At 45.6% G+C, this 17,013-nt stretch overlaps 1 protein-coding gene and 3 non-coding genes across 4 annotated transcripts; all 4 read left to right on the top strand.

The window, feature by feature from the left end:
- The first annotated feature begins 974 nt into the window (after positions 1 to 974).
- NCL (nucleolin) lies at positions 975 to 10,542 on the top strand. Its single transcript, XM_042995623.1, is given in 15 exon segments — positions 975 to 1,169; positions 2,221 to 2,337; positions 3,633 to 3,779; positions 3,781 to 4,117; positions 4,499 to 4,705; positions 4,827 to 4,913; positions 5,107 to 5,248; positions 5,956 to 6,080; positions 6,687 to 6,810; positions 7,549 to 7,706; positions 8,181 to 8,304; positions 8,482 to 8,615; positions 9,163 to 9,289; positions 9,659 to 9,882; positions 10,061 to 10,542. Coding segments are annotated over 15 exon segments (2,148 nt in total). The 5' UTR covers positions 975 to 1,151; the 3' UTR covers positions 10,138 to 10,542.
- LOC122241738 lies at positions 4,958 to 5,026 on the top strand. The gene has a single exon (XR_006221961.1). It is a non-coding gene; the product is annotated as a small nucleolar RNA SNORD82 (small nucleolar RNA).
- Positions 8,719 to 8,799, top strand: LOC122241746. The gene has a single exon (XR_006221969.1). It is a non-coding gene; the product is annotated as a small nucleolar RNA SNORD20 (small nucleolar RNA).
- LOC122241726 lies at positions 9,342 to 9,476 on the top strand. Its single transcript, XR_006221950.1, has one exon. It is a non-coding gene; the product is annotated as a small nucleolar RNA SNORA75 (small nucleolar RNA).
- Positions 10,543 to 17,013: the final 6,471 nt, after the last annotated feature.

Genomic DNA, 17,013 nt, shown 5'->3' with positions numbered 1-17,013 from the left:
TCCTGTGCCTCTGCCATTGAGGAAACCTTTCCTTGCCTCTTGACTAACTCCTGGACCATTTGGTGAGACTGACTTCTAAGTCACATTTTAATTTATGTTTTAGTCCCAAATAACAAAAAGGGGAACTTGTGAGTGGTCAAAGGGTTGGCCTGTGGTTGGCCTCACCAAGTTCCTCTCCCCACCGCAGTTATAATGCCCGGTGGCCACCAGAAAGTTCTCTCTCCGGTCTTGTTCCTCGTTGGGAGAAATACCCAGCTCATGAGGCTACTTGACACTAAATGTAATGTTTGTGCACTGTTCACAGACATAGGCGACTGTCTTTATTAACAGCTCTTAGGAGGCAGCTTCAGGCACGTGGCCTGGGAGAGAATCACCTGCAGACGGGGATTTTCTGGCTCGGGTTCATTGGCGGGCCAGGCTGAAGTGCGCCTCCTACGCGGGCGCTGTGAACCTGGTGGTCCCTTTATTTCGGGAGGTCTCGGGCTCATCAGCAGGGAAATGGGGACGAACTACTCTCTCCACGGCCGCCGGGCGGCTCAGCGTGGAGAGCGGGCTGCAGCCGCTCGTGGGGCCGCCCAAGATCTCCACGCACCCCTCCCTCCCCCGAGTAGACAGGACACCGACACGGTCAGGTACCTGAGACTACCCATATGCAGCCGCCCGCGTCTCGGGAACTAGCGGCGCCAAAAGCGTCAGTCCCACGGCGCAAGCGCCGCGAGCGCGGGCAGCGAAGAGGCTCTTTAGGAACCGCGCGCCTACCACCCAATCAGAGCCGGCCTTGCACAAAGCGAATCCCGCCCCCAGGGCGCCGCCACCGAATCCCCTCCCCCTCCCGTGCCCGCCTCGGCCCGCCCACTCCTGCCTGCGCCCCGCCTCGCGCCGTTCTTGGGTAGAGGCTCGCGATTGGTCCATAGGATGGACGCAACCTCTGGTTGGCCGAGACGGAGTCACGAGGACGCCGTCGTCGCCTTTCCAGAGGCGATTACTGGGCAGGCTCAGTCTTTCGCCTCAGTCTCGAGCTCTAGCTGGCAGCCAAGCATACGTGCTCCGCGATATTCTGTACCAGCGGCCGCCATCGCCGTCGCTTGGGTTCCTCTGGACTCGTCTGCGCCACTCGCCCGCCACACACTCCGCCGGCATACGCCGCCATCATGGTGAAGCTCGCAAAAGTAAGAAGCCTGCTTGCGCAAGCATGGACGTCGAGGCCTGCTTTCTGAGGAGGGCGCGCGCGGCGCCGCGAGGAGGAGGGCCTGCGCGCCGTCCCGGGCGCGTTCGAGGGCGCCATGCTGCGGGAAATCTCGCGCGGTTAGCGGGGAGGTCTCGCGTTTTTTGGCTAATCGGTGGCGAGGTGAAGGGCTTCGGCAGGTTCCGCGGGTGGTTGTGGTGGGGCGGAAAGACTTCGAGACTGCGTGGGGAGGGGGCGCCGGGCCTTGGGGTGGAGGGATGATGCCAAACTCCTGCGACGGGCCGAAGCGGGGCCCCGCCTCCTGACGCACGTGCCCCAGCGCGCGGCCCGCCACGTGGGCCGCGCCGCGTGTGTCCCGGCGTCTGCGGAGGGGACCTGGCCGTGAGTTGGGCAGAGGCGGGACTGCTTTAAACGGAGGGCCTGCGGCCTACGGGATGTCGGCTCCGGCCAGACGGGCGGGCACGAGGTGGGCTCCAGGAGGAGGCCCTGCCTCGTGCTTTTTATGCTGTGCTGCGCGCACATGGTGACCTGCGCGGTATCTTCACGTGGCTCCGCGGGGTCTGGAAGGGGCGGGGTTTCCACGGGAAAGAACTTAGGAAGAGCGAAGGTTGTAAGGGCTAGCGTGGTTTTTTGAAAACTTGTCTTAAAGACCCTCACCACCCCGAATTTGGATTCAGGCGAGAGTGTCGGTCGTGGTGCCAGAATTAACGAAAGGCTTTTTTAAGGTAGTTCCCCCCACGCGGTAAAGAGCTGTGGGTTGTTGGCCGTTAAAATGGGCCAGTTGTCTGTAGTGTTAAAAGCATTCGTGATGTTTGTAAATCACAGGAAAAATGGGGGAGCGGGGCTCCAGAGTCTTACCGCTTTACCGTTGACCTCAGTACTAGTTTACCTAGTAGTTCACGTGTCAGTATTTTTATCCAGCAGTCTGAAAAGCGGATTTAAAAAAAGCAGGTGGCTTACTACGCTTAAGAATGATGGGAAAATATGAAGGGTCTGAGATGTTGGAGGTGTGATGTGCTAATTGTTTGTTTTAGGCTGGTAAAAATCAAAGTGACCCCAAGAAAATGGCTCCTCCCCCTAAGGAGGTGGAAGAAGACAGTGAAGATGAGGAAATGTCAGAAGATGAAGATGATGATAGCAGTGGAGAAGAGGTAATTCTATATAGCTTCATGCCGAGTTGTGTTAAACTACGAAACGGAGAGTTAAAACAGGTGGTATCAGATGTCTGAAAATACTGGCAAAAATAAGATGATATTCATTCATCCATGGTCTGTGGAGATTGTTTCCCAAGCTCTTCATTGGCATGTTGAGATACAGGGTAAGTATTTGAATGAATTTGACAGAAAAGATTTAGAGTCCCCTTTTCCTGTGCTCTCTGTAGGGCTTGGTGCCATATGTTGTATTAAATCGTGACGTTTTTCTAGTTTTAGTATGTTAGGCCAACACACTAGATGAATAAACAGCCCGGACTGTTAAGTGTCTAGTAAGTGGCATTGCTGAGCATTGTTTTCAGGTCTCGGTTAGCCTTACCAGATCCTTCCCTAGCCTCCAAGGAGGATTGATTATGAGCTGTGTGATACTAGTTACTGTTAACCTCTTGGTGTGGGTTGACGGTGGCCACCTCTCTGTATTAACTGATAACATGCCTGGCTACTGTTTGCTCACGGTAAAGACCACTAATCCCTATATTTTTGCCTAGATTTGTTGAGGATTTGATAAAGGTTTTACTGTTAATTCATTACCTGATGAAACTAGGAGCAAAAAGTGGCTTTGAGTGTAAAATTAAGGTAGACGAATGGAAGTTTTTATCAAGCTTAAGATGCTCACTCTTTATTAATTTTGCAAGGGTTGACTGTCCAGTCTGTTTGTTACTCATTTTATTTTCTAGTTCTAAGAATGAGCTTTTTATACCAGCATCCACTGTAAGAATTCTAAATGATTAAGTAGTACTTAACAAGTAGAGCTTTCTGTGTGCAAGACTTCTAATAGATATGCCAACTCATAATCTCTCTAACAGTATGGGAGGTTGATGTTATTATCCTTTACAGATGAGGAAAAAAAGTTGAGGCTTAAAAGTTATTTTAAGCTTTTCCTAAGGCTGCTAAAGTGGCAGGTAGGATCCAAACTGACTGTTGTCAGAGTCCATATTAAGCTGTGCCACTTTAAATGCAGTTAGAATGTATGAAGTACAGGAATTCAGAGGTATTTTAACTGTTAAGAGCAGTTTTTTATGCTTCAGTATTGTATTTTATCTGAAGAAGAAGGCTGTGACTTCAGGCACATGGGAGGACCCAATGTCATGGCCCTGTAGTTTAACACACTAACGTACATCTAACGTGTGTGGTCTTGAGCCAGAACCAGTGTGAGAATTTAGTACTTGCTCATGGGACCAAGGCACTCTTCGGGATTGGAAACAGATTTATGTTTGGTTTTATTTATTCTTCAGGTTATCATTCCTCAGAAAAAAGGCAAGAAGGCTGCTGCAACTCCAGCAAAGAAGGTGATGGTTTCCCCAACAAAAAAGGTTGCAGTCGCCACACCAGCCAAGAAAGCAGTTGTCACCCCTGGCAAAAAGGCAGCAGCCACACCAGCCAAAAAAAACCGTTGCACCAGCCAAAGCAGTAGCAACACCTGGCAAGAAGGGAGCCACCCCGGGCAAGGCATTGGTAGCAACTCCTGGTAAGAAAGGAGCAGCCACCCCAGCCAAGGGAGCAAAGAATGGGAAGAATGCCAAGAAGGAAGACAGTGATGAGGAAGATGACGAGGACAGTGAAGAGGAGGACGAGGAAGAGGAGGATGAAGAGGAGGATGAATTCGAGCCGGCAGTGATGAAAGCCGCCGCTGCTGCCCCTGCCTCAGATGATGAGGACGACGACGACGAGGAGGAAGATGATGAGGATGAGGAAGAGGATGAGGATGAGGATGACGATGGTAAGGAGTTCTTTTGTTTCCGGACTAGTTTTTAGAAGGTGCATTAGAGGTGAGGTTTTGGCAGTAATGCTACACATTCCAGGACGGTCTAGGAGTTAGATGAAAATCCTCCCAGGGATTTTCTGGGGTGTCTGTGGTACAGAAGTCTTAAGTCACCCAAAATGATTGCCTGCCCCTGAGAAAATGTTTAAAATGGCCTATTTTGTGAGTATTTTTCATAAGGTGGGATTTGCTCCCAACAGATCTGTTTACTCCTTTCTGTAACTGCTAAGCACGGTGGCGTTGGTAGGATTGCATTTCTTTTCCTTTAGATTTTCCAAGAACTAAAGTTGGTTTGGGGAGAATTCTCTTGAGTTTTTGAGTAAGTTGCATCTCTTTCAGACTCTGAAGAAGAAACTATGGAGACCACACCAGCCAAAGGAAAGAAAATCCCTGCAAAAGCCGTTCCTGTGAAGGCCAAGAGTGCAGCTGAAGATGAAGATGAGGAGGAGGATGATGAGGATGAAGATGAGGAGGAGGAGGATGAGGAAGAGGAGGATGATGATGAGGAAGAAGAGGAGGAGGAGGAGGAGGAAGAAGAAGAAGAAGGTAATCAAGTTAGATTCTGAAGTACAGTGATAAAAATTATAGAGGTTACTTGGGGGGAAGAAAAGGCACTTCAATATGTGTGACTACTCACTGGTAACAGTGTTGAAAATCTTGTGTACAGAGCCTATTAAAGAAGCACCTGGAAAGCGAAAGAAGGAAATGGCCAAACAGAAAGCGGCCCCTGAAGCCAAGAAACAGAAAGTAGAAGGTAACTTGCAGAATGGGGGGTAGGGGAAGGGTGTGGCACCTGATCGCACAAGTGATGAACAGCAGAGGGACTTAATACTGAAGCCTGATGTGATATTGTGATGTCTGATGTGCTCTGTAGAAATTTCACACTGGAAATTTAAGTTCATGCCATACTTTATAAATAGACTAATTTGAATTCCTGTTTTGTACAGGTACAGAACCAACTACATCATTCAATCTTTTTGTTGGAAACCTGAATTTCAGCAAATCTGCTCCTGAATTAAAAACAGGCATTAGTGATATTTTTGCTAAAAATGATCTTGCTGTTGTGGATGTCAGAATTGGTGTGTCTAGGTGAGTATGGAGGAATTCTGCACATTACTCCTGGATTTGCAAGTTTTCAAATATTAGACATTAATGAGTTAAGTTACTAGATTATCAAAACGTAAAATCCCAAATTGAAGTTCCTAAAATCTCCCTTACATTTTGTTACAGCGTTAATTTTTAGTAAGTTACAAGATTTGAATCTTAGGTTTCTAGAAAGATCTGAAACTACTGGATTTGAAGAGATGTAATGGTTCTAACTTCCATTTATTTTGAGAGAGAGCACAAGTGGGGGAGGGGCAGCAAGAGAGGGAGAGAGAGAATCCCAAGCAGGCTCCGAGCTGCCAGCACAGAGCCCAGTGTGGGGTTCGAGCACAGGAAACTGTGAGATCATGGCCTGAGCCGAAACCAAGAGTCAGACGCTTAACCAACTGAGCCACCCAGGAGCCCCTAAACCGGGTTCTTTTGATTGCTGTTAGTATCAGTTGTTAGGAGCAGTATGGCTAATACAGACCTCAAAGGTGAGCTTGCATCAGTTCCCTGATACCTTGCTCTATAGCAGCAGTTTAATAGAGCCTTGACTTCTGTTAAGACCATAGGTTTTTCTTTGCTTAATTCTTGTTTGCATCATCACATCGTCACATTTTGCCTGCCCGGAAGGGATTGTGTAGTCATGTTTTCATGGGTTTTTTTCCCCCCATTCGTAATTTTGCATTTTTCATCTTACTGTCTTAAAGGAAGTTTGGCTATGTGGATTTTGAATCTGCTGAAGATCTGGAAAAAGCTTTGGAACTCACTGGTTTAAAAGTCTTTGGCAATGAAATTAAACTAGAAAAACCAAAGGGAAAAGACAGTAAGAAAGGTATGTAAGACTGGGTAATTGTGATAACTGACCTCTAACTTCTTAATGGTTATATATCTAGTTGGGAGCTAGTTGGCCAGGGTAAATAGCTTAACTTTTATTGGTTTCCTTATAATGTGAGGGTTTAAATGAATTCAAGTGATAAATGTACTGCTTGCCGGTTTTCTAAATTCCCGAGCAAGAATAGACTTCTTTAAAAAAGAATTGGTTAATAGAGAGAGGTCTTTCCTCAATAGAACTAGATTAGATCCTAACTACTCTTTTTGTATTCTTTATCTTTTCTCTCTTTGTCACGTTTCAAAATGTATGATCGTAATCTTTTTTAATTCAAGAAGCATTTAGCACCTGTTTTAGTTTGAGCACCGCTCTGAGTATCCAACACGCAATTTGATTTCACTGGTGACAGCAGCTTGTGTTTTTGCCATTTGGCTGCATCTCTATACTTCCGTGCCATGTATAAGTGTGTGTACGTATATGTACATGCCTTGTATATCGTAGGATCTCAAATTATTTGTTGAACAGAACTTTTCCATTAGTTCTTCGGGGAGGGGAGGGTATGTCTTTCAAGCAATACGCTTCATTTGTTTGTTTGTTTTTTTAATCTAGATCGAGACGCAAGAACACTTTTGGCTAAAAATCTGCCTTACAAAGTTACTCAGGATGAATTAAAAGAAGTATTTGAAGATGCTGTGGAAATCAGATTAGTCAGCAAGGATGGAAAGAGTAAAGGGTATGTTTTGTGTGTAAGGAATGTCAACTTCTATTAAAATTAATGTACTTCTCTGATTTTATAAAAGAAATTTTGATCTCACTTTCCTAGGTGTGTGATTGGTGCAAACTAATCTTCAACCAGTGCCTTAACTTTCTACCTGTGCAGTGGGAAAACATACTTTAGGGTCATTGTAAAAGACTTCAAATATATACAAAGTATTGTGAAATGTACCTAGCTTTGTAAGTAATAACAGTTGTGCAGTGAGATGGGGTTACCATGAACAAGTTTTCTAGGTGTGCTTGGCAACCTTCTGTAGTGGAAGGAAAATTTTAATGGACAAGTGAAACATGGCAGGAAACCAGAACATTTCAGTTCTTTAAGAACATTTTTATTGTACTCATTTGAAACAAGGTTCTGTTGGTGAGATTAGAACATTTGTGTTAACATGGTTTTTTTTGTTTTGTTTTGTTTTAATTTTTTTTTAACGTTTATTTATTTTTGAGACAGAGACAGAGCATCAACGGGGGAGGGTCAGGGAGAGGGAGACAGAATTCGAAACAGGGTCCAGGCTCTGAGCTGTCAGCACAGAGCCCGACGCGGGGCTCGAACTCACGGACCATGAGATCATGACCTGAGCCGAAGTCGGCCGCTTAACTGACTGAGCCACCCAGGCGCCCCTACATGGTTTTTTTTTTTTTTTTAAATCAGTGTTTTTTAAGTTCTTAATGTCTTTTTATTTTTTTTCTACTGTTGCAGGATTGCTTATATTGAATTTAAGACAGAAGCTGATGCAGAAAAAACCTTGGAAGAAAAGCAGGGAACGGAGATAGATGGGCGATCTATTTCCCTGTACTATACTGGAGAGAAGGGTCAAAATCAAGACTACAGAGGTGGAAAGAATAGCACTTGGAGTGGTAAGAATTTACAGAATTCCAGGATTGATGGAGGGACATCTTTGCATTTTTACTGCTTTTTTTTTTTTTTTTTTTTAAGTTCACTAGTAAATTAGATATAGCTCTAGATCGGTCAAGTTCTGTACCTCTATGATAGTAATTCAGTGTCTTGAGTGAGGTGTATGAAGTCGTTTTGCATTGGAACATAGATCTCCCTGTGTGTTTGACCCTTTAAAGGACTTCGATGATATGCGTCTTTAAATTAGAATATTTGTTCTAGGAACATATAAACAAATAGCTTTTACATGTTTAGGTAATAGGAATATAATAGTGCATGGTAAGTACTCCGTATGAGTAACAAGTGGAAGTCCACCTGCATGTCCATTGACATGTTAATTCTTCCCAGTCATAGAAGTTCTCGAATAAGGTATAGCTGTGACTGAACTTAGGAACTATTGTTTCAGAGTCTTCATTTGGCTTTTTTTTTCTTTGTAGGTGAATCAAAAACTCTGGTTTTAAGCAATCTCTCCTACAATGCAACAGAAGAAACTCTTCAAGAAGTATTTGAGAAGGCGACTTTTATTAAAGTGCCCCAGAACCAAAATGGCAAATCTAAAGGGTAAAATAATTAGTATGGTTAGGATATTAATTATGGGCTTTAAGAGGCTGAATCATTTTAGCTCACAAATTGGGTGTAAAGAGCATCATTTAAGTATCTCTTTGGTGGCATTAGATGTCTGCAGCCCAGCAACTATGTGCTTGGTAACTAACTCTAAGTATTGATTATTATTCTCAGGTATGCATTTATAGAATTTGCTTCATTTGAAGATGCTAAAGAAGCTTTAAATTCCTGTAATAAAAGGGAAATTGAGGGCAGAGCAATCAGGCTGGAGTTGCAAGGACCCAGGGGATCACCTAATGCAAGAAGCCGTGAGTTACGTTTGACATGGTGTTACGTTGAGGGTCGGCACTCCTCGGTGCTATGCTTCATCATTAACGTTTGTGTTTCCTGTTGCTGCTGAGTGAAAGATACTGGATATGATGATTGATTATCTGAGAACATAACTGATGAAATCCCAAGAAAATTCCTCTAGATAGTCAAGTTCTGATCCAGTGAGGTCTTCTAGCAGCACATTTGCCCACAGTTACTGCCCTATGTGGTGATTGCAACAGCTGCCCGCCTGTTTAGGGATTGCTGTCTTTGCATTGCTTCTCCTTCTTCCCATAAAGGATCTGAGACAGGACCTCAGCTGCTCTGGTGATCGGTATAAACTTGAGATGATTGATCTATGCCTTTTGCTTTAATTGAGCACTAGTTTGCTAAGTTGCTTTTTTGTGCCTTTTTTCCAGAGATAAGTGAAAGGCTAGCTTCTGCTAAGCCGAGTATTCTTGGCCAGTATTCCCATACTGGACGTTATTAAAAGCTACCATCTGGTTATTGTGGCTCTAGGTAAAATGTGCGATTTTTCTTCCATAGAGCCGTCCAAAACCTTGTTTGTCAAAGGTCTGTCTGAGGATACCACAGAAGAAACATTAAAGGAATCGTTCGACGGCTCTGTTCGGGCAAGGATAGTCACTGACCGGGAGACTGGGTCCTCCAAAGGGTAAGATGAAAGGAAATACTTGTCCACGTAGCGGAGACCTCCTTTGTAGTATACCTTCTCACTGAGCTCCTTTCTGTCGATTGGTGGCAGTTTATGGATTCGCACGAGAAGAAGAGACAATTCACAGTTAGCATTATTTTGCTCTCTGTCTTCACAGAGGTATATTCTGCTGATCTGTGAGACATTTCTGGGGGTCGATAAAATGAGTTCCAGACTTGCACAAGGAAGCCTTTCACTCTGTCACTTGGGTCTTTCCTCCACTGAGCAAATCTACTTCCTGTGGAATCACTGTCCCAACATGTGAGGTTAATCTTGGCACTTGGCAGTATGTGTTCTTTCTATAACGAGTAATCGCATTTGGCATTTCAGGTTTGGTTTTGTAGACTTCAACAGTGAGGAAGATGCCAAAGCCGCCAAGGAGGCCATGGAAGATGGTGAAATTGATGGAAACAAAGTTACTTTGGACTGGGCCAAACCGAAGGGTGAAGGTGGCTTTGGAGGTCGCGGTGGAGGCAGAGGTGGCTTTGGAGGCCGAGGTGGTGGCAGAGGAGGCCGAGGTGGATTTGGTGGCAGAGGCCGGGGAGGCTTTGGAGGTAAGGAGGCTGGGCTTCCTCGATGTGTGCGCTGGACACTGGCACGTGTCCTTCACAATGTGTCCAGAGCCCAGGGCAGGGTTCCTGCATCAACTTCCAGGTTGTCACCGATCACTGTGGGGAGGGGAGGACTCCTGGCTGCTTTGTACTCATTCTTCAATGTCTTGGCTTCCTATAGGGCGAGGAGGCTTCCGAGGAGGCAGAGGAGGAGGGGGAGACCACAAGCCACAAGGAAAGAAGACGAAGTTTGAATAGTTTCTTCCATCCCTCTGTCTTTACCCTCTTCTGTTTGAAAGAAAAGGACTCTGGGGTTTTTACTCTGTTACCTGATCAATGACAGAGCCTTCTGAGGACATTCCAAGACAGTATACAGTCCTGTGGTCTACTTGGAAGTTGGTATAGATAACATTTCAAGGGAGATACCCTGTTGGTTTTGACTGGATATTCATATAAACTTTTTAAAGAGATGAGTGATAGAGCTAATCCTTATCTGTAAGTTTTGAATTTATATTGTTTCTTCCCATGTACAAAACCATTTTTTTCCTACAAATAGTTTTGTTTTTGTTTTTTTTGCGTTGGGGGGGTGTAAAGGAAAGCAGAATGTTTTATCATGATTTTTGCTTCAGCAACTTTGGGACAAATTAAAAGTCCTAAACTCTGGTGCCAGACTTGTACTTCCTAGAGTGTCTCCTGGAATACCACTGCAGGTGGAGCGTGGCAGAGCCAGCTCTGTGGCTCCAGATCACCCCACCCCACCCCACCCCCTGCCCTGGAAATGCTTGTTACATTGGGTTCAAGTATCCTGGCTACAAGTTTTGGTGAGATGGTTGGTAAAGTGACTTGAAAGACTTGTTGGAAATCTGCTGTGGCTTATCCTGTTTGTTGCAGGCCTGAGGATCAGGTGTTCTGAAGAAGTACTCTGGAGAGGGGCTAGGAGCACATCGGTCAGGCCTCCTGAAACCTGCAGCTGAGAGCATGGATTCTGGAATTGGCGATAATTCAGTAGAATTTGTGCTAGATGAATGGAATGGTGGGGGCTTGGGGATTATGGTGAGCCTGGGGAAGAAAACCAAGTCCAGTAGGTGGGCCCTTGTGTTTTGTAAATCTTCCAACAACCTCTGGTTCAACCAACCAAGTAAGGGCTTTGGTATTACACGATACTCAGTATTCACTGATTTACTCCTTATTCCCTCTAGCACTACTAATAATCAAGGGCCCCAAGGTCTATGCCAGCAGATTAACAGGATTACTGAATGATGCCCTAGATGCTGCGGAGCAGAGATGTTAAAACAGCCATCCAAAAAGCCCATGGACTCTAACCACCTGTTTTAGACTAGTCAAAGTGCCAAATCAAAATGTAGGTGGGTGTCTGGCTGGTAGAGCATGTGACTTTTTAGTTTCAACACTTACTTTGAGAGTGCAAGAACCCCAAGCAGGCTCTGAGCTGTCAGCGCAGAGCCTGACCTGGGACTTGATCCCACAAACCGTGAGATCATGACCTGAACTGAAATTGAGTGGGATGCTCAACTGAGAGAGCCACCCAGGTGCCCCATTAAAAACCATTAAAAAAAAAAAAAAATCTTGATTTGGCTCAGGTCATGATCTCTGGGGTTTGTGGGATTGCCTGCTTGGGGTTCTCGGTCCTCTCTGTCTGTCCCCTGCTTGTGCTTGCTCTCAAACATTTAAAAAACCAACTCTTGCATTTTAGCCAAATAAAATCTTTATTTTTGAGAGCAGGGGAGGGGCAGAGAGAGGAGGACAGGATGGAAGTGGCCTCTGCGGACCGCTTGTGACGCGTAACCAATGGAGTCACCCAGGTGTCTCTTACAATATATTTTTAATGTGAGTGTACAAAGAAAAGGGGCTCCAGGGTGGTTCAGTTAAGTATTCGACTTCTGCTCCGGTCATGATCACAGGGTTCATGAGTTCAAGCCCCACGTCAGGCTCTGCTGACAGCTCAGAGCCTGGAGCTCTCTTTCTGCCCCTCCCTTGCTCATGTTTTCTCTTAAAAATAAACATCAAAAAAGTGTTTTTGTAAGTAAATGTTCGTTTTAGGCCTGGTTGAGTTTCACTGTGGGTTAAGGAAATCTCAGCTGTATGCATATTTTTTGCAGCTTAAGCTAGTCTTGTGGATATGGGGGATAGCTATGATGGCCTGCTTTGAGGGTGAGCGCACCAGTGGAAGCTTGTTGCTGCTATGAAGGTCAAGCCAGCAAGCAGATGTTCTTGGATAAACTTAAAAAAAAGCTTGGCAGCCTGTGTTTCTCTGGATTCAAAAGTTGCTGTTCACTCAGTGGAGTTCAGACTGCCTAATGTCAAAATTTGCATCTGGGCAAAACAGTGTCCCAAAACTGGGCTAGCAAGGCCTGTGAGGTTGGTGTTTGCGTCTCCTGAGACCTAGCAAAGGAGGATTCTAGGGCTGTCGTGACCCTACAGCCTTCTCTCGTGTAGGTGCTTGCCCTGGTTGGCTACTCTACCTGGCAGGCCTAGAGGTTTAAATAAACCTGAAAAGTTATTTGGCCATTAGGAACAGAGACCAGGGTTGCTGAGTCCAGGCCCAGCACAGCCAGTTACTAAAGTACCTGTTACTAAATACCTGTTACTAAGTACCTGTTACTAAATAGGACTTCACAGCCCTAGAGGTGTGGGGTGTCTGTGGGTTCCCTTGCTGAAGGGAAGGGAAACGTATTCCACCATTAGAATTGCTCTTGGGGTGTCTGGCTGGTGCAGTCAGTTAAGCGTCTGACTTTGGCTCAGGTCATGATCTGGTTTGTGAGTTCAAGCCCCAAATCGGGCTCTGCTGTCAGTCCTGAGCCCACTTCGCATCTTCTGTTCCCCTCTCTGTCCCTCCTTTCCTGTCTCAAAAATAAACATAAAAATCTAGAATCACCGTACACATCTACTTTAATAAGCGAATGCTGCTGATGGTGTGCCTTCCCTCAGGCCCTTCCCTCAGCCCCTCCATACACCTGATGTGGGCGGAAAAGTAAGGTTCGTTCTCCCTTTCTGCTGTTCGGTTCCTCACCATTAAATCGGGGACAGTCCAGTCCTTTTATTACTGGTTGTTCCAGGGGGTGGTGTGCTGACTTGTGTGGAATGGAGAGGAGGTTGGAGGGTAGTCCGTCACCCTGGAAGGCGAAGGAGGAGCATTAATGCTTACCTTTAGGGACTAGAATCCTGCAAATGTCTTAATTGTTCCCTCCCGGACACCGGTCTGGTCTCCAGGTTGGTGGACTGGGTGAAGGTTTTGCAGCCATTTTAGAAAAGTAGCTCCCGTTGGCAAATGGTTGTCGCCACTTCTGTCATTCTTCCAGTAGGTGGCAGCACATCCACAAGGATGTGGAGACCTAAGGCTGCGTTTCAGGGCAATGTGTTTTTTTTTCTTTTACTTTTTTTTTTTCTTCTGTTTCATTTTATATTAGAGACTCTGAAGCACACTCCAGGCTCCGAGCTGTCAATGCAGAGCCTGAAGTGGGGCTCGAACTCACCAGCAGTGAGATCATGACCTGAGCCAAAGTCGATGGAGCCTCCCAGGTGCCCCGTGGTGTTTGTTTTTTTTTTTAATGTTTATTTAACACATTAAAGAGAGCGCACAAGCGAGGGAAGGGCAGAGAGAAAAAAATCCCAAGCAGGCTCTGTGCTGTGCTGTCTGTGCCCACGAACTGGAAGATCATGACCTGAGCCGACATCAAGAGTTGGACACTTAACTGAGCCACCCAGGTGCTCCCAGGCCAATGTGTCTTTAACTTCAAATTTACACTTGGATTAAGTAATGGGGCTTGGGAGTCTGCAGGAAGTCCACTCAGCACACTAAGAGATGCTGTGGAATGCACAGAGAACTCAATTTCATGGAATGGTTGGCCTGTGCCCTTTCCCAGAGGTATCCCATTTTTGTATGCTTGGTTCACTGTCTCTTTGTATCTCAATCTGTTTCCCCTCAGCCTAAAAAAGTGCCAAAAGTTTTCTCGTCAAAAGAATTGTCCCCTGACCCGACCTCCCCACCCAGCTGTTGCCACTTGCCTTCATTGCCAAACTTTGAGAAGGACCACACTCCTGCGTCCCACTCCTTGTCCCTAGCATTGTGACTTATGTCCCCTTGCTTCCTTGCAGCATTTGACAGATGAGCCCTCCTTCCTGCCTGAAACTCCCTTCCCCGCCCTTAGAAAACCTGGGCAGACAGTAGAGCGGTGTGCGCTGTGACCCTCTGTGACCCTTGGCTGAGGTGGAGAGGGGAGGAGCAAGCAGCCCTCGGCTTAGAGCCTTTCAACAGGCTCATTCTCTCCAATTTCTAGATAGGAGCCAGTGGCTATCCCCCGCAGTTCAGGTAACCCAGCAACGCCGGGAAAAGGCCTGGAGAGTTCCTCTACTGCTGGGCCCTCCACGTGGAAACATGAAAAGCACACATGTATCCCTGCCAACCTCTGAGTAGAGGGGCTTGATGTCATTGTTCTGTCCCGGGGGCCTAGGACAGTGCCTGACATGCAGTAGGTACTCCGTAAGTGATAAACGAAGGAACCCGGGAGAAAGTCCTTCCCCCAAATGCAGGGAAAGCTGTGATAGCAGCAGGAGAGAACCTAGGCCAGGAGTTCTTAACATTTGCATGTAGGGGGTCCTGGTAAAGACTTTGAACCTCTCAGAATAACGTTCTCAAGATTATTTGCTTTAAAAGAAAGGATTACAAGGGAAACCAATTATATTGAAGTAAATTTATTAAAGTATTTATGCACAACTTTTGTGATAGAATTATATGTGTTCACTGATGCATTAGATAAGATGTATTTGCATTTAAAATACAGTTAAGTTAGGGTTTGATTCTGGTAATGATGGAGTGTCTGAAAACAGACCGTTCTGTTAACAATTATAAACTGTACAAAATATAAATCAGCTTTTAAAGTTGTTGGACAGATAATACCAGATAGAAACTGAAGCAGATGTCTATCACCCTTAGAAGACAAGGGTACTGAGTGAGATCCATGTTTAGTCAGTTTTCTCCTGTTGGGTACCCATGAGTTAGCATGGATCCCCAGACACAGAGTTTAATCAGAAAGGGGGCCTGTCTTATTGCGCTGAGGAGTCCGTTTGGAGTTTAAGTCTGGAAATTTTCCTGAAAATAAAAGAGACACTGAGCCATAAGACCTGCACACTTAACTGCCTTCGAATTCTCAGCCAAGTCCTACATTGTGTATGCACAGGCCAAGATTCTAACGAGCCCAGGGGAAAACAACTGGAAAGTTAACAGAGCTGGCTATAGATGCCAGCAGCTGCCGAGTGCTGGGGAGGCAGAGTTTGGAGTTCAAATTCTGCCCAGTTAGATAGAGGCTTTTAATAAGCACTTCAAGCTTTTCTCTGAGACTTAGAAAGGTCACAATTCAAAAGTAACAGCCACATCCCACACCTAAGGACTGAGCCTAGGATGCGGGGCAAAACGCAAAACCAAAATAGGCTCACCCTAACAAAGCCTCAAGCCTGAAACTGAGCCCCTCCTCATGCTCAAGATGACGTGTTGGGAATTTAATTGCCTACAAAACTCAACAGTGTTCAGAGAAGGATAATAGAAATCAGACTGTCTACAGTGCATCATCCACAATGTCCAGTAAGCAAAAAATTGCTAGGGGCACCTGGCTGGCTCAGTCTGTACGGCATGTGACTCTTCATCTTGGAGTCATGAGGTTGAGCCCCACCTTGGGCATAGAGCTGACTTTTAAAAAAAAATTACTACAGGGGCACCTGGGTGGCTCAGTCAGTTAAGCGTCCGACTTCAGCCCGGGTCATGATCTCAGCTCATGAGTTCGAGCCCCACGTTGGGCTCTGTGCTGATGGCTCCGAGTCTGGAGCCTGCTTCGGATTCTGTGTCTCCCTCTCTCTCTCTGCCCCTCACCCACTCTCTGTCTCTCTCTCTCTCAAACATTAAAAAAAATTAAAAATTACTAGACATGCAATGAAGTATGAAAATGTAGTCCGCGATCATAAAGTCGATAAACACATAACTCACATATTGAAATATGAAGGCAAAGACTTCAATCATAAATATGTTAAACAATTTGCAGAAGAGGAGTATATATAATAAAGAAATGGAGGTGTTTCTGGAGAGCTATGAAAACTCTAAGAAGGGAACCAAATGGAAAGCCTAGAACCGAAAAACAAAATATCTCAAAAAATTCACTAGAAGGGCTTAACAGCAGAAGAAAGGATCAGTTAACCAGAGGACAGTTCAATAGAAATTATTGACAGAGTTTGGCACACGCTATCCCAAAATACAGCAGCAGCTTGGCATATTGAGTATTTCAAGCGGAAGGAATGTGAGAGCAGATTCCGGAAGGACTCTGTGACCTTCCCTGAGGTGGGTCATAGGCCCTTCAGTGAAAGGAGCACCCTTATCTCTGAAGACAGGGACACCAAGAGGAGATGAAGGAATGGGATTTGCCCCCGTTGCATGAACTCAGGTCATACCTTCTCTTTCTTTGGTCCTGTCACATGTTCCCACGACCCTCCACTCTTTCTTTTTTTTTTATTTTTTGAGAGAGAATGAGCAGGGGAGGGGCAGACAGAGAGGGACAGAGAGAATTCCAAGCAGGCTCTGCCGTGTCAGCACAGAGCCCGATGTGGGGCTCGAACCCACGAACGGTGAGATCATGACCCCAGCAGAAAGCAAGAGTCGGATACCAGGCGTGCCCACAGCTCTCCACTCTTTGTCAAACTTAACAACAGTTAGGCTTCACTGCTTAGGTCTTCATTTCCTTGTGAAGGCTCCCGTGGCACGTAAAACTTACATTAAAGAAATTTGTGTGATTTTTCTCTTAACTTACCTGTTGTTACAGGGGCTCCAAGCCCAGAACTTCCCCTACACTATCCAAACTGAAGCTCAAAGAGAAAAAAGATTGGGGAAAAAACTGAAGAGAGCCTCAGTGACCATATCAAATTGCCTCATGTACGTGTAATTGAGTCCACGGAGGACAGGAGAGAATGAATGGAGCTGAAAAATATCTCTTTGAAAAATAATGATTGGAATTTTCTAAATTTGATGAGAAACAACCCCCAGAGCCAAGAAGAAAGCCACACCTCTGCACATCATAACCGAATTGTTCAAAAACAAAGACTAAAACAGCCACTCAATAAAGACCTATTACCTGC

This window comes from Panthera tigris, chromosome C1, assembly GCF_018350195.1.
Source record: "Panthera tigris isolate Pti1 chromosome C1, P.tigris_Pti1_mat1.1, whole genome shotgun sequence".
In the NCBI taxonomy this organism is placed as follows: Eukaryota; Metazoa; Chordata; class Mammalia; order Carnivora; family Felidae; genus Panthera; species Panthera tigris.
Note: the sequence above shows the minus strand (reverse complement) of the source record. Positions and strands in the feature narration are given on the sequence as shown.